The sequence below is a fragment of the Eulemur rufifrons genome, chromosome 5, assembly GCF_041146395.1.
Source record: "Eulemur rufifrons isolate Redbay chromosome 5, OSU_ERuf_1, whole genome shotgun sequence".
NCBI classification, from domain to species: Eukaryota; Metazoa; Chordata; class Mammalia; order Primates; family Lemuridae; genus Eulemur; species Eulemur rufifrons.
The window spans coordinates 21,966,884-21,990,040 of record NC_090987.1 but is presented as its reverse complement, the minus strand read 5'-3'; the positions used below and the strand labels follow the sequence as shown (position 1 = coordinate 21,990,040).

The window sequence follows — 23,157 nt, the reverse complement described above, 5'->3', positions numbered from 1 at the left end:
CAAAGAAAAGCAAGAGAGGACTTCCAAACCTTTATTTACCCTAATGGGGAGGAGGAGAAGACAGGATGTCAAAATATAGTCTTGGGAATGTAATTGGGTCACAAAGGCCTGAACAACTGCCGAAATCAAGGACAAATATCATGGTACCTAAGCTTGGGTCAACTTGCATTTTAGAAACGGAATTAAGAAAACCAAAACAATTGCAAACCCCGCCCTATGCCGCACCGATCATCCCCTCTCGGTCTGTTGATTGGCCAGTGCCACGCAAACGCTCCGGATGAAACGGGTTTAGGTTAACGTTGATTGGCATGATGAAGAATCCATCTGTGGCTAATGATTGGCTGGCCTATCTAGGCTCTAGCCAATCCTGAAAGGGGCGGGCTGGTTAAGCATCAGGTTTCCCCGAGCCGCGTTCCTGAGATGTACTGGTCAGCCCAGTGACTGGCTCTCTTTTCTGCCTTCTCTCGGGCCCTGACACTGTCCGATGGAGCTTTCTTACCAGACCCTCAAATTAACGCACCAGGCGCGGGAAGCGGTAAGGAAAGCATTATACAAAAAAGAACTATACCGGAACTCCTCTATTCTTGTTGCCGTAGGTCGATTCGCTGGTCTCAGGTTGCTATGGCGACAGAGTCAGCCGCCCGGATGGCGCAAGCGCAGTGAGAGGCCCGAGGCCCCACTGGCCAAATCACCGTGCCGGGCTTGGGGCGGTGATTAGAGAAGGATAAATCTAGGACAGAGGCGGGCCTGCGGGTGACAATGGATTGGATGAAAGGGACAGCAGGGTCACTTCGTGACTGAGGAAATGAAGTATTGGAGGGGGGAGGTATTATTAGAGGCTGGATCTTGATGGGTGAGTAGGTTTGGGGAGTGGTCAAAATTAGGTTGTTGAAAGGCAGGAAAACACTGACTCGGGAGTTAGAACATTGGGTTTCGATCGAGGTTCGCCACTACCAAGGCGAGAGGCGTTAGGCATTTAATTCCTCTCTCGGGCGTCAGTTTCTCCATTTGAAAGTAAGGAAATTTGTTGGACTATAATCCTTTTCACACGAAGATTATGTGAACTTTACAATACATTCAGTCATTTCCTGTGGTCTGTATCATCTGCTTCTGGCCAGCAATTTTTTTCACGACAACGAACATGAATTGAGGATATACTATATGCCAGGCACTGGGGAGCTAAAAATCAATGCTTTTTTGGCGGGGTGGGCAAGGGAAGGGGAAAGAATAAGTAAAATTAAAGTTAGAAATAATACTGATATCTGGGGCCAACCCCCAGAGATTCAGATTTCCTGGTTTGGGATGGGTCCTATGCATAAATATTTTTAAAACTCTCAACAGGTGATTACAATGTGTAGCAAAGGTTATGAACCACAGCTCCAATATCTACTATCTTTTAAAAAACTAATATTACCAAAAAAAAAAACAAAACCCATAATCCTCTGTTTGGCCTCACATTTTCCTAAACCTACCAACCGCTCTCTATTTCTCTCCAACTTCTAGAAAGGGTTGGCTAGACTTGCTGTTCCTACTTCCTTACCTCTGAATTGTACTTAAGCCTATTCCAATCTGAGTCTGAACCACCTGCATTGGAATCTTTTGGAAGGCCTTTTAATAAAGCAGATTCTTGGGCCTCACCAGGACTTACTGAATCAGAAATTCTCTGGGATGGTTTCTTGAAATTTGTGTTGTAAACACACACATCAGGTTTGAAAACCATAACCTTAAATTCTCTCATATGTTTTCAAATACTAAATACTACATACATGCCCAAAACACCCCCAAACTAACTCTAGACTGAACTTCTTTGCTGAACCCCAGACCCATGACCTAGAAGATGGGATACAGAGAGGACGATGAATCAACTGATTACTTATCCAGTGAAGTATCTCAAGTATCTTCACCTTAAGTTGCTCAAAACCTAACTTTTAGCTTTCCTCTCTAAAACTCTCTACCTCTCCCAGTCTTCCCCTGTCTGGGAATGTGAAACCACTATCCACCCGATTGCTCAAATCAGAATCCTGGAAGTCATCCTTAGCTCATTCTTCCTCCTAGTCCCTCCCCACTGTCCTCTGCATAAGGAAAACATCAGCAAATCTGACTGATTCTACTTCTAAAATGTGTCTTTAATAATCCATATCTCTGCAGCCACCATCCTGGCCCAAGCCCCCATAATCTGCCACCTGAACTATTCCAATGGCATCTTAGCTGTTCCCCTTGCTGGTTTTTGCACCTCTCTTCCTCCTTCCGATGATCAGAGTGATCTTCTTAAAATTGTGTCACTCTTTTCATGGAATCCTTTAAATGGCTTTTTGGGATAAAACTCCCAAACCTTGACAGGACCTACAAAGCACTGCAATGATACAGCCCGACCTCCGCTTGCAATCTCTTCCTCACTGCTTTCTGCTTTGCCTCTCACTACTCCAGCCACATTCTCCCTGCTCCAGCATGTCTCCCAACTCCATACAGTCTGTACCATACAATTTAGTATTTAATTTGATCGATTTATACTATTACCTGTTGCCTGCATATAACATAGCCTCTCAAACACAGTTCTTGTAACTTGAAGGCAGAGACCTAAGTCTTATTTTTTATTTTAGTTCCTAGATGGCACAGAAAATAATATTTAGGTGTACTCCCTGATCACTTCATTTCTTGAGGTCTGAGTGCAAGAAATTGTACTGATTAGGGCCAGGCATAGTGGCTCACACCTGTAATCCTAGCACTTTGGGAGGCTGAGGCAGGAGGATTGCTTGAGGTCAGGAGTTCAAGACCAGCCTAAGCAACATAGTGAGACCCTGTCTCTACAAAAAAATAGAAAAATTATCTGGGTGTGGTGGAGTGTGTCTGTAGTCCCAGCTACTAGGGAGGCTGAGGCAGGAGGATCTCTTGAGCCCAGGAGTTGGAGGTTGCAGTGAGCTATGATCTTGCCACTGCCCTCAAGCCCAGGCAAAAAAGTGAGACCCTGTCTCAAAAAAAAAAAAAAAAGAAAGAAAAAATAAAAGAAAAAAAAGAAAGAAAGAAAAAAATTGTACTGATTAGGGATCTGGGAAAGGGAATGAGATGGAGGTGGGCAGTGATCTGGTGAATTGGATATAAAGAGGACTGTGTGTCCACAAGGAATTTTGATCACCTGCATCAGCTACTTATTAGGATTTCCAGAATATTTCCTTTTTGGTTGATTTTTGTTGTTTCAAATTATTTATGTATGCATGTATTTTCAATTTGATTTTTTATTTTTAACAAAGTAACGTTAGCATATAGTTTAAAATTTTTAATAGTTCAGCAAAACTTTCAAAAAAATTATTCTTCTGCTTTACCTACCCTGCCCATAATTACTGCTCCCCAGAAGCAACTACTTTAACTTTTGGCAGATTTTTCAGAATAACACATTCACACTCCTGAAGTTTGATGTTTCATTCTTAGATGTAGTTGACTCACATTTAGAGAAGATGAGCACTGAGCTCTCTTCTATCTGTCCCTCCCTCTTCTCCTTCCCTGCCATCAACACATGGTTCCCTTCTCCCATTCTCCCAAGTTAGAGAGAAATTCCATTACAATTTTTTTTTGTTGTTGTTGAGACAGAGTCTCACTTTGTTGCCCAGGCTAGAGTGAGTGCCGTGGCGTCAGCTTAGCTCACAGCAACCTCAGACTCCTCGGCTTAAGCGATCCTACTGCCTCAGCCTCCCCAGTAGCTGGGACTACAGGCATGCGCCACTATGCCCGGCTAATTTTTTCTATATAGATTTTTTTTAGTTGTCCATATAATGTCTTTCTATTTTTAGTAGAGACGGGGTCTCGCTCAGGCTGGTCTCGAACTCCTGACCTTGAGCAATCCACCCGCCTTGGCCTCCCAGAGTGCTAGGATTACAGGCGTGAGCCACCGCGCCCGGCCTACAATTTTTATTAAATCAATTTTCAGTATTTATGTTAATCTGACCATATAAATATTATTTAGAGCTGAGTCATATAGTGTACTATGTTTACATTTTCTTTTTTATTTAACTTTTGAGACAGGACTCAATCATATCTTAACAAATGCCTTATTCTTTGGCTTAGTTTTCTATATATTTCACACTACTTCCTTTCCAGATATTCTGACAGAACTGTAAAATTCCTCTCAATGTGGTGAAGCTCACCAGGTAATTTCTAAGTACCATGTCTTTTTTTTTTTTTTTTTTTTTTACTTGATGACATCCTTTTTGGACTTCCCGCATTCTCCTGCTGTGTGAACTGGTTCCTCCCTGAGCCTCCTGTACAGCTTTCTTCCTGGGAATCCCTTCCCCTCAGCCCTGTGTTAGAAATCTTGCTTCCTGGATCCCATGTTTTTCTCTTTCCCTCTTTTAGTGAAACACATCAATAACTACCTAAGATACATGGGAGATAAAGTTTTTGAAACAAAATATGTATGGGACTATTCTCCTCTCACCTTGATTGATGGTTTGCTGAGATTAATATTGTAGGTTGGAACTGATTTCATCTCAAGGCATTTTTCCATTACCTTTTAGCTTCCAGTATGACTGTAGAGTCTAATGCTATTCTTTCTTTTTTTCCTCTGAAAGCTTTTAGAATCTTCTCTTTAATATCCCTGGGTTCTGAATTTTCATGCAGATATGCCTTGTTGAGGATCCTTTTCCACTCACAGTGCTGGTATGAAGCTATGCACCATTTATTTCAGGGAATTCATACTCTCAGTTCTGGAAAAAATTCTCATATTTTTTTTTGATAATTTTCTCCCTTTCTTCTGTGTTTTTTTTTTTTATTTTTGGAAGTCTTCTTTATTAGATGTTTGACTTCCAAATTGTGCTTCTAATTGTGTTGTTTTCTACCTATTTTTTACATCTCTTTGCCTTCTTGGTTTACCTGTCAGGAGATCTCAACTTTTTATCCTGTTCTATTTATTGAATTTTTAATTTCTGCTATGATATTTTTATTTCCAGGTACTTTCTTATTGTTTGAATGTCTCTTTTTCACAGTATCCTGTTCCTGCAAGATGCCATGACTCGTTTTGTCTCCCTGGGGAGGTTTCATTTTTCCCTCCCTCTTTCTTTCTTTCTTTCCTTTCCTCCTTCCTTCCTTCCTTCCTTCCTTCTTTTCTTCTCTTCTCTTTTCTTTCTTCTTTTGCTCTTAGCATTTTGTATTTCTCTTCAAGTTTATTTTTGTATTTTTTTCCCTATGACTCTATTTTTCATGTGGGAGATTTTCCTCAAAAGTCAGTGATCCTTGGCTGTCCATTTGTTTTTAAGCACAAGACACTTAAAAGCTAATTAGAATCTGTGTGTTTTAGAAGAAGATTGTCTCATAAGACAATTTCTCTGTAGGATGATTAGGTAGTCAGGGTCTTTTTCATTGGGGGATCCTGAACATTGGTATCCGTAAGCCTTTTTTCTGAGGTCTTCAATTTCTATACTCTCCTTCAGGGAATGAAGGCAAATAGGTTTGGTTGGCAGCATTGTTGGAGTGAACAGGGAAAGGCCATTGTAGGGGTGGAGATGGGAATGGAAGGTGAGGCTTTGCCTCCATGTTCAGTGTATAGGCTTCTGCTTAATTATTCCTTTCTTCAGGTAGGCCTGGTGTCCTAAAATTCAAAGTTTCTCTGGATGAGTTTCTTTTTTTAAACAAATTTTTTGTAGTGATAGGGTCTCACTGTGTTGCCCAGGCTGATCTTGAATGCCTCAAATGCTCCTCCTGCCTTAGCCTCCCAAAGTGCTGAGATTATAGGCTTGAGCACTGCTCTCAGCCTGGGTGAGTTTCTTCTGAGAGTAAACTTCCAGTCTTCTGCCAGGGTAGGGCAGGGATTGTCACCTGTTAGGAGAGGGGGAGGGAATCTGTTATACTGTGTTCAGCCTGCTCTTCATGCCTCGCTAATGCGGTTAGAAGTGCCTGATAACTCCTAAGGTACCTGGTGCTCCCAGTTCGTGTAATTTTCTAGGGTTCTGTCATAGATACCTGTTTGCTGCTTATTGGTTTTTTCCTTTGTAGGCGTTGGTTTTCTTTATTTTTGGTTTTATTTGCTTTTGGCTTTCTTTGCTTTCCCAAGTCAGTTGGCATTTATCCATTTGCTTTCCATCTGTTGCTGCCACCTCTTCTGGGTCCTTTGTCCTTGATGGATCATAGATTTTTATTCTTTTACCGTCATTTGATGTGGTTTTGGGAGGGAGAAGAGATAAGTGTTCTCTAGAATACTTTTTATTCAGATATTTATTAAGTGCCTGCTGGGTACAAAGATTCATTCTAGGTGCTCTTACGGGGGGGGGGGGTGGTTTCCAAGAAGTGAATATTAAAAATCTTAACTAATATATGATTCATGTCTAAAAGAAAAGATAGCTTTATTTTTTGGTTGATTTCAGGTTAGGCATTTGTCATACATATATTTATAGTAATATATCCAAATTTAGTTTTCAATATGGTTATTTCTTTAGATACGGTAGGGACCGGTGGCTGAGCATGAGAATGGGAGTTAGACACTTTTGAAGTCATATTCTAGTTATCACCTGATTAACACTGAGGCAAATGTGCATTTATTCATTAACTCATACAATAAACACTATTTAGTGTCTGCTGTCTATAAAACATGGTACTGGTGTTTGGAGATATGCATAGATGGAAGGCCTGACACTGTTGATTACCCTTATGAAGTCACTCCTCTCTTGGTTTTCATGATACTACCATCTCCTTGTTTTCTATAATACTTTTATTTCTGGTCTTGTTCTTTGGGATCTAAATTTGTTTTTCCTAGCCATCCCCCTTACCCATGTGATAAAGTACCCCTCTTTGATGCAGTGAGTAGGTATTACCACACCAGCCTTATCCCTGGAAATTATAATTGAATATTTACTTGTTGGTTTCTGCTTTCCAATAGACTGTAAGCACCTTAAGAACAAGGACTCTGGCAGGTTTCTTTAGCAAGTTGATTATGCTTTTGCAGAGCTTCTCAGTCTTTAATGTGCACTCTAAACACTTGAGATGTTGTGAAAATTCAGATTCTGATCCAGTAGTTTTGGGGTGGGGTGTTGTGTGTCAACTTGACTGGGCCATAGGGCACCTAGACATTTTGTCAACGTTATTCTGGGTTGTCTGTGAAGATGTTTCTGGATGAGACTAACATTTGAATCAGTAGACTAAGAAAAGCAGATTCCCCTCCCTAATGTTGGGTGAGGCGGGGTTCATCCATTCAGCTGAAGGCCTGAATGGAACAAAAGGCTGAGCCTCTCAAAAGTAAGAGGGAATTCCTCATACTTGGCAGCCTTGAAGCTGGGATGTTGTTTTTTTTCCCGCATTTGGACTCAAACTGAAATACTGGCTTTTTTCCTAAGTCTTGAACCTGCAAGTTTTGTGAACTGTAACTATGCCATCCACTCTCCTGGTTCTCAGGCCTTCACACTCAGACTGAAACTACATCATTGGCTCTCCTGGGTTTCCAGCTTGCAGTCTGCAGATCTTGGGACTTGTCAGCCTCCATAATCACATGAGCCAATTCCTTATAATAATAAATCTCTGTGTGTGTGTATATGCATACATTGTGTATATATGTATACATTATATATGTATGTGTATATGTATAGCTTATATGTGTGTGTATATGTATACATTATATATGCGTGTGCATATGTGTGTATGTGTATAAAAAATATGTTTTATTGGTGCTGTCTCTCTGGAGAACCTTAACTAATACAGATTTGAATCACAAGCTTCTGTGTAATGGTGATGCTGCTAGTGATCTTTGGGCAGCAAAGATCTGGAATGGAGAATTTTCTCCTGCATTTTAAATTTAGTGTTCACTTAAAATAAGACTATATCCAGTCTGTACCTCTGCCACTTTCTTTTTCTCAACACAAATATAAGAATCTTCTGTAATGCTCTATGGCCAAGGAAGCTCTGAGAAGCAATTGCTTCAGTGTTTTTAATTTGACCACACAATTAAAAACAAACAAATAATAATTGGAATCAATGCACAGGAGTGGTTTTTGGAAAGCCATAATTGATCCACACATTCATGTGTACACATAAAATAATCCTGAAGCAAAGTAACTTTTATTTATTGTCCTGTGCCATTATATGTACATTTCAAAAGTTGCTGCTCTGCCTAGTATTATTCTGCCTTTTGTATTAAAAATTATCTGCTATAAGTGTTAGCTAATTAATGAGGTGGCTGACTAGTTTTTAAAATGAGTGTTGTTAAATGCCTTGGTTTTTATTAATTGCATGGGCCCCTAAAAAAGTGTAATTGAAAATTTAATTACATCCATTTTTTTCTTCAAAGAATTGAAGCTTATTAAACTTTAAATGTTCAAACATTTAAACATCTATTGAAATACCAATAGCTATAAACAATGTGCAGTTCTAAATACTAATTAAACTCTAAATCACCATAAAGCTAAGCTGAATTTTAAGTAACTCTTACGTTTTAAGTGCTCTGTTCTGCTCTTACACAGGAAGATTAACCACTTCACTACTGACCACTGCTGTAGCCTTGTGGGCACTTTCTAAAATACTGTGGCTGCTGTTGAACCACATTCTTCTTGTACCTAGACCAAGAAAGGGAGACTGATCAGACAACCTGGGACACTTTGCTATTGCCACATTGGTACTCTTGGAGACTTAAGCATCCTTACTTGCTTGCCTTTGTAAAAATAACTTTTATTACATTTTACTTTTAAATACCAAAAATATAAGATAAATCTTATAAACATTTTAAAAAATTGATATAGCCTTCTACTTTCAACTGAGGTAGTGTACCTGATACCAGACCAACTCTTCTGCTGTAAGCAAGTATAAAACTGGACTAAATATGTGAATAAACTCTTTTCAAGCATTGTATTATAGATTTTGGACAATGAGATCATGAGAGAAGGCCTTCTACTTGGAAGCAGTAACTGGATTCTGGTGCAGGAGAGAGAACCTAAGAAGAGCACAGAAGTTTTGCTGAGATGAAGAGAGAGTTTTGAGTTTGGGAAGACTGAGGTGGTTAGAATTGAGAGGGAAGAATCTAAGGAGGAGCTATGCAAAGAAAGAAATCCATAATTCTTAATTTTGGCATAATACTGGCTGCATATACATAGAGTAAAATTGTATGGAGCTAGGGAAGACCAATGACCAGGGAACTCTAAGCTCAACAACTACCAGTGCTCACTTAACATTGGGAGTTCTGACCAATCTAAGTGGAGAAATCTTGTGTGGAACAGCACAGCATTTAGTAGAGATCTCAGAAAGGCTATGCATTAAGAGTAAGCAAAATAGCTCTAGAATAAATACTACTTTAGACATTCCTTCTCTAACAAAGCTTAAAAACAAAGCTTGTTAGGATCAGAGTGATCTGCAAATAACTAGACTATCTGCCAAAATAAAACTCAACACACTTCAAAGAAGACAATAAAATCCAGACATTCATAATATCTAGCATCCTAATATCTAGTAATCAAAAATTACTAGAGGTAGTAAGAAACAAGAAAATTTGACAAAACCAGGACAAAAATCACTCAATAGAAATAGATCCTGGAATGTTAGAGAGCTTGAAATTAGCAGACAAGGACTGTAAAAACAACCAGTCTAAATTTGTTTAAGGATTTAAAAGAAAACATGATCATAAAGAGGAGAGACCAGCCTGAGCAAGAGTGAGACCCCATTTCTACTAAAAATAGAAAAAATTAGCCAGGCATGGTGGTGCGTGCCCATAGTCCTAGCTACCCAGGAGGCTGAGGCAGCAAGATCACTTGAGCCCAGGAGTTTGAGATTGCTGTGAGCTAGGCTGATGCCATGGCATTCTACCCAGGGTGACAGAGCGAGACTCTGTCTCAGAGAGAAAAAAAAAAAAAAAAAAAAAAAATGGAAAGAAGAGAAACAGAAGATATAATAAGAATAAAATGGAATGTCTGGAGTTGAAAAATACATCATCTTAACTGAAAAATTCACTGGCTGGGCATAACAAGTAGATTAGACACAGCAAAAGAAAGATTAGATAATTGAAGAAGTTATACTAGAAACTATCTAAGGCCGGGCGCGGTGGCTCACGCCTGTAATCCTAGCTCTCTGGGAGGCCGAGGTGGGCGGATCGTTTGAGCTCAGGAGTTCGAGACCAGCCTGAGCAAGAGCGAGACCCCATCTCTACTAAAAAAAAAATAGAAAGAATTATATGGACAGCTAAAAATATATACAGAAAAAATTAGCCGGGCATGGTGGTGCATGCCTGTAGTCCCAGCTACTCGGGAGGCTGAGATAGGAGGATCGCTTGAGCCCAGGAGTTTGAGGTTGCTGTGAGCTAGGCTGACGCCACGGCACTCACTCTAGCCCGGGCAACAGAGTGAGACTCTCTCTCAAAAAAAAAAAAAAAAGAAACTATCTAGATTGAAGTGCACAGAGAAAAGACTAAAGCCTCCATGACCTGAAGGACAATATCAAGTGGTCTAACACACATACCGTTGATATTCTAGAGTGGAGGTGGGGAGGAGAAAAAATATATAAAGAAATAATGGCCCAAACTTTCCCCATAGGCCCCAGAAACTCAAAAACACTCAAGCAGGACACATAATCGTTGGCTTTGATAAAGCAAGCTGCTATGTTGTGAGCTGTCCTTTGGAGAAGCCCACATAGCAAAGAACTGAGGGAAGCTTCCAGTCAACACTCTACCAGAAACTGAGGCCCTTAGTCCTACAACCCATGAAGAATTGAATTCTGCTAACAACCATAGAGGCAGAAGGAACATTTTAGGGTAATATAAATGTTCTAAATCTTGATTGGAGTGTTGATTACGTGTGTATACATTTGAACGGTACACTTCAAATGAATGTATTTTATTGTGTGTAAATACTGCCTTGATGAAGTTGATTTCAAAAACAGCATAAAAATTCAAACAGCATTTAACAGTAAGGTATGCAATGAAAAGTAACTGCCTTCTTTCTTACTCTTCACTCCTGCCCATTTTGTTTCTTACCCTGTAAGAAACCATCATCAGTAGTTTCTTGTGTAGCTATTCAGAAATATATTTACATGTCATAACTGTATGTGTGTTTATATATTTTTCTTTACACAGAAGAGATCATTTTCTTTACTTTATTACATGTCTTGAAAGTCTTTCCATATACTTTCATTGACAAATATTTATGGAGTGCTCAAGTCAGGTACAGTGAGTACTGAAGATAGTGTGAAAAAAGGCAGTGTTTCTACCTTCATGGTGATTATATAATTCTAGTAGGGGGACAGCAAAAAAGTAAACATATGAACCAAGGAATGGAATTGCTGCAACATAGAATAGCCCTAAGTTTAACTTACATAGGTAATGCCAAACAATTTTGCCCAGTAGTTTTATCAGTTTGTATTCCCTGTGCAGTGCATGAGAGTTCCCATTGCTCCACATCCTCGTCAACATTTGATGTTATCAATCAATATCCTTCATTTCATACTTTCCTGATTATAAATGAGGTCAAGTTTCTTTTTGTGTATTTCTTAGCCATTTGGACATCTCACTTTGTGAAACATTTGTGTCTCTTGTCCATTTTTCTATTGAGTTAATTAATCCTTTATTGATTCATCTGAGTTCATTATACATTTGTATATTAGCCCTTTGGTTATATGTGTTGATATTTGTAACATACCAATATATTCTCAAAATCTGTGATAGGTCTTTTCCTTCTCTTTATGGAAATTTTTATGAATACAAATTCATAATTTTAATGAGGATCACTTTATTAATCTTTTCCTTTATAGTTTGTATTTTTTGTACTCTCAAAAATCTTTCTTCATTTCAAACTTAAGAAGATATTCTCTTATGATATCTTCTAAAAATCTTATTATTTTGCTTTTCACAGGTAGATCTACATTCCATATGAAACTGGTTCGTGTGTGTCTATGAAAGGAATAAGGTAGACATTTTTAGGGTACACATGCAATTTTCCCAAAAACATTTATTGGAATGGTGTCCACACTGGCTTTTGTCCATGTGTACATGAGACTGTTTCTGGGCTCTCAGTTCTGTTCCGCTGGTCTATTTGTCTATTCCCTATGCTAATACCACAGCATCTTAATAACTGTAGTTGTAAAATAAATCTTAGTATCCAGTGGAGCAAAGCCTTCCACTTGTCCACTTGTTCTTTTTTGTCAAATGGTCACTATTATTGACAACATGTACTTTAGAAGCAACCTGTCAAATTTCACAAAGATTTTTGGATTTTGATTGGGATGGCATTGAATCTGCAGATCAATTTGAAGATAATTGACAATTTAAAAATAATGGGTCTTCTGATCTATGAATTTAGTATCCTTTTTTATTCAGACTTCCTAAATTTTTTTCAATTTAGAGTTTTCTCCTAGTTTGTTCTAATTTCTTTTATAAAGTCACTGATCCCATTCATGAGGACTCTGCCCTCATGGACAATCACGTCCTAATGGCCCCACCTCTAATTAATAATACTGTTGTATTGGGGATGAAGTTTCAGTATAAATTTTGGAGGAGGCATAAACATTCAAACAATAGCATACCATTTATTTATTTTTCTTTTCTAATCCTATTGGTTCGGACCTCTAATATACGTTGAATAGAAGTGGGGATAACAGACATTATTATCTTTTTCCCAATCTCAATGGGAAATCTTTTGATATTTCACCAGTCAGTATGATGTAGGTTTTTTTGAGTCATCTTTTTGTCCAGTTAAAGCAATTCTTTTCAATTCCTCATTTTCCCAAAGTTTTTTTTGTTTTTTTGTTTTTTGTTTTTGCTTTTTTAATCAAGAAAGGATGTTGAATTTTTTTCTTTTTTTGAGACAGGGGTCTCTCTGTTGCCTAGGCTGGAGTGCAGTGGCTATTCACAGGTGTGATCATAGCACACTACAGGGGTCTCAAATGATCTTCCCACCTCAGCTTCTTGAGTAGCTGGGATTACAGGTGTCCCACTGTGCTCGGCTTGGATCTTGAGTTTTACCAAACATTTTTCTGCACTTGCTGAGGTGATTATATAATTTCTTTATTTTGTAATGTGGCCCATTAACTACAGTCATGTGCTGCATAGTGATGTTTTGGTCAATGACTGATTGAATATATGATGGTGGTCCTATAAGATTATAATACTATACTTTTATTGTACCTTTTTGTATGGTTAGATATGTTTAGATACATAAATATTTACCATTGTGTTACAATTGCCTACAGTATTCAGTACAGTAATACGCCGCTGCACAGATTAGTAGCCTTATAGGCTATATACAATATACAGGTAATTAAGTATGCCATGTCTGATTTCCTTACATACATACTAAGTTTGACAGATGATATCGCTGACATTTCACTTTGACACTTCTTCTTTTTTTTTTTTATTGTGAAAGTATATCCTCATTCTTTCAAGCCCACAGTTTGGCTTGTGATTATCTTTTCTTTTTTTTCTTTTTTCTTTTTGAAACAGAATCTCACTCTGTTGCCCGGACTAGAGTGCCCTGGCATCAGCCTACCTCACAGCAACCTCCAACTCCTGGACTCAAGCGATCCTCCTGCCTCAGTCTCCTGAGTAGCTGAGAGTACAGGCATGTGCCACCACATCTGGCTATTTTTTTTTTTTATTTTTGGTAGAGACCGAGGTCTCGCTCTTGCTCAGGCGTCTCTCCACTCAAATGCCTGACCTCAAGTGATCGTCCTCTTTCAGCCTCCCAGAGTGCTAGGATTACAGGCGTGAGCCACTACACCTTGCCTTTTGGATTGTCTTTCAAATTTTTTTTAGAGCAACTTTTATGAAACCATGGATAAGTCAAAAATTTGTGTTATTTTTGAATATGAGTTCCATCATGGAACCAGTACTGTGCAGACAGCTCAAAATATCAGTGAAGTGTTTGGGAAGGATGTGGCTAATGAATGCACAGTAGTCAGTGGTTTGAGAAATTCCATTCTGGTGATTTTAATCTTGAAAATGAGCCACATGGGCGACCTGAGACCAAGGTGGATAATGACGAGCTGAAAGCTGTAGTGGAAGCAAATCCATTTCAACATACATGTGAATTAGCAGCAAGGTTTGACATTACTATTCCAACAATATTGGAGCATTTGAAACAAATGGGCAAGGTAAAGAAGCTGAATAGATGGGTACCTCATGAATTAAATGAGCGTCAGAAGAGAAATTGTCTCAAAGCTTGCCTTTCTTTGCTGTCACAATGTAAAGGTCATCCATTTCTACATGGTGATGTTATGTGTGATGAATAATGAATTTTTTTTGACAATTGCAAGTGTTTGGCACCATGGCCGGATAACAATGAAGTGCTGAAACACAGTCTAAAACTGAATATTCATCAAAAAAGGTAATGGTGTCTGTTTGGTGATCCAGCGCTGGTATTATCCACTACAGCTTCATGAAACCTGATCAATCTATTACAGCAGATGTCTACTGCAACCAGTTGGACAAAATGATGAGGATGCTTGTGATTAAGCAGCTGAGATTGGTCAATAAAGTCAGGCCAATCCTCTTGGAAGACAACGGTCGAGCACATGTCACACAAACAATTCTGCTCAAACTACAGAAGCTGGACTTGGAAACTCTTTGTCATCCACCATATTCACTAGACCTTGCACCAACTGACTACCACTTCTTCCAGGCTTTGGACCATTTCTTGCAAGGAAAAATAATGAATTCTCAACAAACTGTGGAAAACACCTTTCACAATTTCATTGCCACTTACTCTCCAGGCTTCTTCGCTGCTGGCATATCCAAGCTACTGTTCAGATGGCAAAACTGTGTCGATAGTTTATGCACATACTTTGATTAATTGTACTGCTTCTTGTTTGAGACATAATAAACTAAACTTTTAATTTGAAATCGGGCATCTCAGATTTAGCTTAGGTGTGTAATAGGCTATACAATCTAGGTTTGTGTAAGTAAATTCGATGATGTTCATACAACAATGAAATTGCCTAATGACGAATTTCTCAGAATTTATCTCCGTCAGTAAAGCAATGCATGACTGCATACCACTTGATTCTCTAATATTAAGCCAAACTTGTCTCATTCCTGGAATGCACTGAACTTGAATATTACATATTGTTGATTTAGTTTGCTAATATTTTGCTTAGGATTTTTGCATCTATATTAAGGAATGAGATTGCCCTGCTATAATTTTCTTTTTTTCAGTGTTTTTGTTAGGTCCGAGGTCCTTAAAATCTTTTGTTAAATTTACTCCTGTTTAATTTTTGGATAGTATTGTAAATGATATTAGTTAAAATAGTTTTCTAAAGTTTTTGGTAGTGCCAATATCTTGAGTCCCATGTGGATCCGTTTTAAGTGTCTGTTATTCCAGATGTTTCACGTTTATTTGTACTTAGACTGTATGTGGAGCAGTGTAGTTGATAATTTATTTTAAAAATAATTTGAGATGAAGGATGATGTTATCTTCCTGTAGTGGTGGCTTAGGTTTGTTTCTGCCTTGTGCCTGGAGGAAGCACTAGCAATCCAGGAACATTCTAGTCTAATTTCAGGAATTGAGAATTATCTAAGCCACATAGACAGTGGAAAACTGAGCTTGGGCAGCTTAATTTCTTATTTGTTTTTATTTCTAGGACAGAAACCTTCATAGGTTTTACCAGAGTCTCCTTTCTTTCTGGGACCTAGATTCCAACTTTTGTACCTGTAGCACCTTAAAGTTGTCCATACTGTGCAGGCATTTTATCCTCTTAGAGATAGGCAAATCTCCTTGGGGAAAAAGTGGCTTCAAATACCCTGGTCACATCTGTGGATCAGTGAATACACACGTACACATACACATGTGCAGGTATATCTGTAGGATAAAATCCTAGAAGTGAAATTGATATATCAAAAAGTTTGTGTGCATGTGTGTGTGTGTGTGTGTGTGTGTATAGGCCGGGCACGGTGGCTCATGCCTTTAATTCTAGCACTCTGGGAGACTGAGGCAGGTGGATTTCTTGAGCTCAGGAGTTCAAGACCAGCCTGAGCAAGAGAGAGATCCGTCTCTACTAAAAATAGAAAAACTAGCTGGGTGTCATGGCTCCTACCTGTAGTTACAGCTACTCAGGAGGATCACTTGAGCGCAGGAGTTTGAGGTTGTAGTGAACTATGATAATGCCACTGTACTCTACCTGGAGCCATGGAGCAAGACTTTTTCTTAAAAAAAAAAGTTTGTATACATATAAATATTATATATATGCATCTGTAGTATAAAATATTTGTAGACATAAATGAAAACCACTCAGATGAGAACAATAGGCCATTTATTTAGAGCTTACAAGGGAGTCAGCAACCATTACTTGTGTTTGGCAGAGAATCAAAGGCAGTCAGAGGAGTGGGAAAAGCTTATAGTGAAAAAGAGGGAAGGTTTGGGGTATTTTCTGATTGACCTGGGGAAGCCTGATGTAGGCCAACTAGAAGCAGGACATCTTATGTGATTGATTTTTAGAGTGTATTAGGCTTTCTCTGGTTGGTCCTGACTTGGACACTGTGGGCAAAAATATGGAAGCGGGCATTGTTGACCAAATCTTGACTGTTCTAGGCCAATTGTTACAGAGGTTGTGATTTGGTTTCCTGGATTGATTGCTGTAAAGGCTGCGGTTTGGTTTCTGGGCTGGTTGCTGCAGAGGTCGTGGTTTGTTTTCCTGAACTTCCTATGTGGCTGTGACCATTATCTGTTTATATATTCAGTCTCTCATCCTGGAAGACATATAGCTGGACCAAAAAATACATACTTTAAAAATTTGGCCGGGCGCGGTGGCTCACGCCTGTAATCCTAGCACTCTGGGAGGCCGAAGCGGGTGGATCGCTGGAGGTCAGGAGTTCGAGACCAGCCTGAGCAAGAGCGAGACCCCGTCTCTACTAAAAATAGAAAGAAATTATATGGACAACTAAAATATATATACACAAAAAATTAGCCGGGCATGGTGGCGCATGCCTGTAGTCCCAGCTACTCGGGAGGCTGAGGCAGTAGGATCGCTTAAGCCCAGGAGTTTGAGGTTGCTGTGAGCTAGGCTGATGCCACGGCACTCACTCTAGCCCGGGCAACAGAGTGAGACTCTGTCTCAAAAAAAAAAAAAAAAAAAAAATTTTACCTATGAGCTCTCATAGAAGCTGTATCAATTTATACATCTACTAGCAATGTATGCTGATCTGCCCCAACACAGCAGGTAGTATTATATTAATCTTTTGAACTTTACTTATCTGATAGAAAAGAATTTATTGCACTGTTTTTAATTTCAATGTTATAAAATTGAGCATCATTTCATATACTTAAAAGTCATTTGGGTTTCCTTTTCTGTGAACCATCTTTTCCTATGTTTTGCCCACTTTTGATTACTTTTTATTTTTATGTAGTCAAATTTATCAGTCGCTTTAATTAATGTTTAAAAAGGCCGTATATACTCCAAGATTAAAAAAGACAAAACCCATATCTACTACTTTATTTATTAACTTAAATACAATCTAGAGATAAGATTAATTCAACTTCGTCTTTATTTACAGAGATCAGTTAACACCAAGACTGTAATTGATCTTAAAATCCTGAGACTGAGGCTTGACACCTTCCGATTCTCAGGTGTCCTCCAGGCAGGGAGGCAGCGGCGGTGCCACCCGGGACCACAGGTGCAACCCTTGCAGACTGCAGGGGTCAGAGTCCAAGAGTTTCCATAAAGCAAAAGACTCTGGTCTCCTTGGGCAGTTTCATCCTCCACGGGCATTGACCTTGTGTTCCTCCTCGAAGTCCCCAAATTCCACTTCCAAGGCAGGGCCTCAGTTTATCGTCGGGAGAATCTCCTCTGGAAATCTCGAACGGTCTTGGCCATCAGCGGGGCCTTTTTCTTCGGAGCCGGTTTCCCGGTGCCCACCCCGGGCGCCAGGCGAGCCCTGCCGCCGCCCACGCAGCCAGAGGCCGGGTTCGGGTTCTCGGGGCTGGGGTGAGAGCTGCTGCTGGCGCTGCCCAGGGGAGCCTGGCTGCTTCCCGTGGGCGGCGGTGCTGCCCCGGCCTTGGCATTGGCGGGGTCAGCTGCTCCTCCGCTTGCAAACCTCTCCTGGCCCCTCCAAACATCATGACGCCTCTTGGTCACAGCGTTGAAAACGATCATCTTTGCTTGTCGGCCTGTGGACTTACTGTCCTGGGCAGATCGGATATTCAGCGTCACCTGTCGCAGCCGTTGCTCTCGGGCATCCCGAAGCCGCAGGTACAGCTCCCGCCAGGACTCACGCTCCTCCGGCTTCTCTTCCTTAAAGTCTCGGTGACAGTGAATTTTCCATAACTCATCTGTCTCTCCAACCAGGGCGTGATTGTACCTCTCTAGGCGATACAGCTGACCGGGCGTGCAGACCTCCAAAACCGGCTCCAGGACAGAATACGGGACCTCTCCCACTTGACGGATGGAATCCACGTACTTCCTAAGGACCCGCACGCACTGCTCCTGCAGGGTCACCGTCTGGGGGAGACGGGCGCCCCTGGAACCAGAATACACCTGCATCTTAGAATTCGCTCTGCGTCCGGCAAATGCAGCTGCATCTTCCTCTGCTGAGGAGAGCGCTCCTGGCTCTGGCTGGGAGGGCACCCCTTCACGGGCACTGAGTGCACGGTAAAGGTCCTCCAGCGTGGGCAGTGGCAGGTCTGGCGACTCTGGCCACTCATCAGTGGGGGCCGCTCCCAGCATGGCTGGATCCGCTCCAGTCGCCTGCCACTTAGACTGGTTTTCCGTCGCCTTCGGGAATTTCTGAACGGAGTCCCAGATTTTAGTAGTGCATCTGGAGTCCTTGTTGGCAAGTTCCGTTTCTCCAAGTGCAGGGCTTGACGTTTTCACGATCTTCCTTTTCTGCGGAATCTGGTCATAGTTGAGGTATTGTTGAAAGGACGGGGTAGGAGGCTCGAATGCATCACCCACATCTGCGTCTTCAACTCCAGGGAGGGAGCCCCCGGACTTTGTAGGCCAAGCAGGGGTTTTGAGTTTCCCTCCTGCAGTCTGCAGGTTGTTAGAAACCTCCTTGACTTCGGGCGACGGGGCTCCTGCCCCCTTTCCTAGGCCCAGACTTGGCTTGTGTTTGTCCCATGCGGTTTTCTCCAGGCCGGCGTGCTGACGCTTTCCAAGGCGGCTGTGTGTGGCCGGTGGGGGCTGGCGGCGGCCGTGCTCTCCGTCCCCCTCCCGGCCTGCTCCGGTAGAGGGCGGTTTGTCCTGGGCGCCTTCGCCAGGGCGCGGCCTTCGGATTTCCTCTTTGGAGGGGGCCTCGTGTGGGTCCCCGCCGACCCAGGCGGGGCCCGTCTCGCCGCCCTTGGCGCCCACCGGGCGTTTGCCCTGCTGGGAGGACTTGTGCGCCTCGCCCCGGCTCACAGCCCCTTTCCCCCGGGGTGCGCCCAGGGGACCCACCTGGCCGAGCCCCGGCCTGGCCCGGGACGCCTCAGTGCGGCCTCGTGCCGGCTCCCCTGCGGGCACGGTGGGCGCGGGGGCCTCCCCCGTGGATCCGGAGCGGGCCTCGGTCGGCCGGGGGGCACTGGCAGACGCCCGGGGGGCCCGGACGTGGCGGGAAGCAGAAGATTCCCCGCCGGAAGAGCAGCATGGTGCCGGCCCCGGGCCCTGCTGTGTCTCGTCTCTCCGCCCACGACTGGGAGACCTTCCGTGAGGTCTCTGGAGCTCCCCGACTTGCCTGTGCTTTTCCCGACGTCGGCGCTCAGGGCTGGCGGCTGGGCCCCGGGAGCCCCCGTCCATTTCCTCCTCCTGAAGAGCATTTCTGGGGCGCTTTCGGGAAGGGCTGTCCTCACCGCGCTGTGGCTCAGGCCTAGTGTTTCGCTCCTCAAGGACCAGCTTCTTCCACTCGGTCGCCAGGTCCCTGGCAAAGTCGCCGACGTGCTGGTGTTTCCTCAGGCTCTTTACGGTTTCCCTGATTCCGGTCTGCGCCACGATGTCTGCCGTCACCGGCAAGGTGCAAAGTTTCCACAGATACTTCTCTAGCTTCTGAGGGTCGGTCTGGGTGGCCAGACGGGCCTGCAGCTTCTCCACTGCCTGCAGTGTCCACCCCGTCGCCGTCGCCATCGCGGTCTCTCCCCACCGGGACTGAGCAGGCCGCAGCTCGGCCCTCGGTGCAGCGGGCGCTCGGTCTGGGCGCTCGGTCTGGGCACGACGGTCCTCGCCCAGCAGGCCCCGCTCCCGGTCCTCGGGTGTGGAGCCACAGCCTGGAGCGACCTCTGCAGGGCGCTGCCTAACACGGAATGAAGCTCCAGCGCCAGATCCTGGCCTTATATAGCCACCGGGGCACCCACCCTTCCCGGGACCATGACCACACCCTAACCTGGCACCTGAGCTGCTCCTGTCCTGCTACTGATTGAGTTAGCTGGGCTCCATCAATCAGTTAATCAATCAAGAGGACCCACCCCAGGCTGAGCTCTGTGCCACAGTGGGTTGGCTTGGAACTGTGCCAATGCAGTCTTTTTTACATCATTAACTGAAGAAAATATGGGTGCCCTGCACAGATATTTTAAGATTGGGAAACAAAAAGATGTCAGAAGGAGCCAAGTGAGGACTGTAAGGTGGATGCCTACAAAACTTGCAAAATTGCCCTTGCCTGATGAAAGGAATGAGCAGGAGCATATTGGTGGTGGCTAAGGTCTCCCTGGTGAAGCTTTCCCTGGTGTTTTTCGGGTAAAGCTTTGGCTAGCTTTCTCCAGACACTCTCATAATGAGCAGATCTTATTGTTCTTTGGCCCTCCAGAAAGTCAACAAACAAAATGCCTTGAGCATCGCCTAAAATTGCTGCAGTGACCTGTGCTGTCTCTTGACCAGTCTGCTTGTGCTTTGACTGGACCTCTTTCACTTCTTGGTAGCCACTGTTTTGATTGTGCTTTGTCTTCAGGAGCCTACTGGTAAAGCCATGTTTCATCTCCTCTTACAAAAACCTTTCAAGAAATGCTGCAGGATCTCGATCCCTGAAATTTCCCTTGAGACCTCTGCTCTTGTCTGCAGATGACATGTTCGCAATGGTCTTGGCACCCATCCAGTGGAAAGTTTGCTTGACTTAATTCTTCAGTCAGAATTGTGTAAGCTGAACCAATGGAGATGTCTGTGGTGTTGGCTCTTTTTTGTGCTGTTAATCATCAGTCATCTTCAGGTAGGGCACAAACAAGATACGATTTATCCATTGGTAAACTGCTGATTTCTTTGGGGCATTGTCCCCACAAACTTTTCATAGAACAGCAGTGATTTCACCATTCTCCCACCCAAGCTTCACCATAAATTTGATGTTTGTTCCTCCTTCAATTTTAGCAGAATTCATGTTGCTCCCATAGGGGCTCTTTTCAAACTAATGTCTTATCGTTTTTAGTGACTCAAGCTATTACAGATCCTATACAGACATGTTAAAACAAGTTGGTACGAGTTTATTTTGCTGCAAAAAATTCTGAAATCCATGCATTTTTTTTTCATAATATGCACTTTCCATGAACTTTTTGAAGACCCCTCAAATTAGGTACTACAAGTAAACTAGAGATTTAAAGTATATGAGAGGGTGTGTGTAGGTTGTATGCAAATATCATGCCATTTGATATCAAGAATTTGAGCACCTGAGGATGTTGGTATTGGTTGATGGCTCCAGGAACCAATCCCCGATTTGTAGAACAAATTTACAAAATTGGTTAAAAAGAAAATTCAATATTTCCCCTCAGTTTTCCACTTGTCTCAACTTTATTTATTGAGTCTATATTTTTACCTCAGTTTTGGTTTTAATGATAACCTAGGTTTTAGAATTTATTAGATTCAAAAGTTTCTGACAGTTATTATTGCTTTCAAGATTTTCATTAGTATAAGTTGGCAGGTCCAGTATTGCATGATTATTTAGATAATCATTAATCAAGTTTGCATAAATCAATTTGAAAGAAATGACAGATAACAATATAAAAAATAAAATAAAAACACCACAGTCCCTCAACCCAGATACACTGAGGTGTAAACCAAATTGTATATCCATATATCCTTTCAGATCCTGTTCTATGTATGTATATGCACATACACGCAAATACACACACATCTTTTAACAAACTGAAATCACATGGTTAGCATTTGTTCTCTAACCAACATCCAAATGAGGATCTTCCCTGGTTATATCCTTCAAGTGTCTTTGAATGCAGCACAGTTTCCCCCACCCCTCACCTTTTTCTATTTTTATTTTTATGTATTTATTTATTTTATTTTTAATGATACTGCCTTGTTCAAGAAACCATGCCAATCGTTCTGCAGAACATTCACCTTTCTAGATTTGTCTGGATGTGTCCTCACACTTTCTCCAGCTGCTCTCTCACCTGTGAGCTGGATGGTGGTTCTAAAGTCTTGATGGATTTAAGTTAAGCCTTTTAATTTCCCTCCTAAGTGATGTGGAGAACTTCACACTGCATCAGATGAGCACACTGTGATATAGTCATACATTAATGGCAGTCTGATCTCTTTGTTGCAAAGTTCCATTGCAACTAGAAAGTAGTCTGTATAAGCATGAGCTTTGGAAACAAAATAAATATCATAATTTCATAATCTCATTCAGTGTTCAATAAGAATGCCATGGTATGGAAACTCCCCTGCGTTTCAATAGACTTTATACTTCCTCTCTGAAATCCCAGTGTCTACAACTAGTTCATACTCATGATGAAAAACAAATGCCACTCATCATGGAGCACTTGATCCTGTGTTCCTGCGCATAGTTGACCAACTCTTTGTATTAAATACAACAAATATCTTTCCTGGATCTGTAGACTGTCCTTTTGATAGCTTAGTGGTTTGTCAGCTTGTGTAGCATTTGAAAGTTAGGCAGTATCCTGCTACAATCAGGAGGTAATCAGGAAACAAACAAAACACAAATTAGAACCTACGGGTATATATATTCAAGCTTTTAAGTGAATATTAGATGCAGGGACTGTAAAATAGAACTATAATAGAAACATTTGAAAGAAAAGATGTGTCCTTTTTAACTGGTTGTTTTCGAGATGAAAAACTTAATGCAAAATTTGGGTCTCATTATGGAAATTGAAACAAGCTCATGCAAATTAATCTCCATTGCACCCGTCAAAAGGAAATTAAAAGCACTAATATTGCATGTAGTGTATATACAGTAACATCTCCTAAATAGCTTCTTGGTGTAAAACTGGGAATGATATTCAATGCTTCCCTTTCCTCAGGCTACAGTGTCATAGGATTCAATTTTGAATCTGATAATGGAGGCATTTGGGGGCACAA

General features: G+C 41.7%; 1 protein-coding gene across 2 annotated transcripts in view; it reads left to right on the top strand.

The window, feature by feature from the left end:
* Window positions 1–411: 411 nt before the first annotated feature.
* The window catches only part of KATNAL2 (katanin catalytic subunit A1 like 2), an 84,367-nt gene continuing 61,621 nt past the window's right edge, over window positions 412–23,157 (top strand). Inside the window, exon 1 of one of the 2 annotated variants that reach the window (XM_069468020.1) lies at window positions 412–535. Coding sequence is in view for 1 of the 2 variants with exons in the window: in XM_069468018.1 (XP_069324119.1) it covers window positions 485–535 (51 nt within the window). In the remaining variant the exon portion in view is untranslated. The remainder of the gene's footprint in view (window positions 536–23,157) is intronic. The other variant, XM_069468018.1, reaches the window with a different exon arrangement.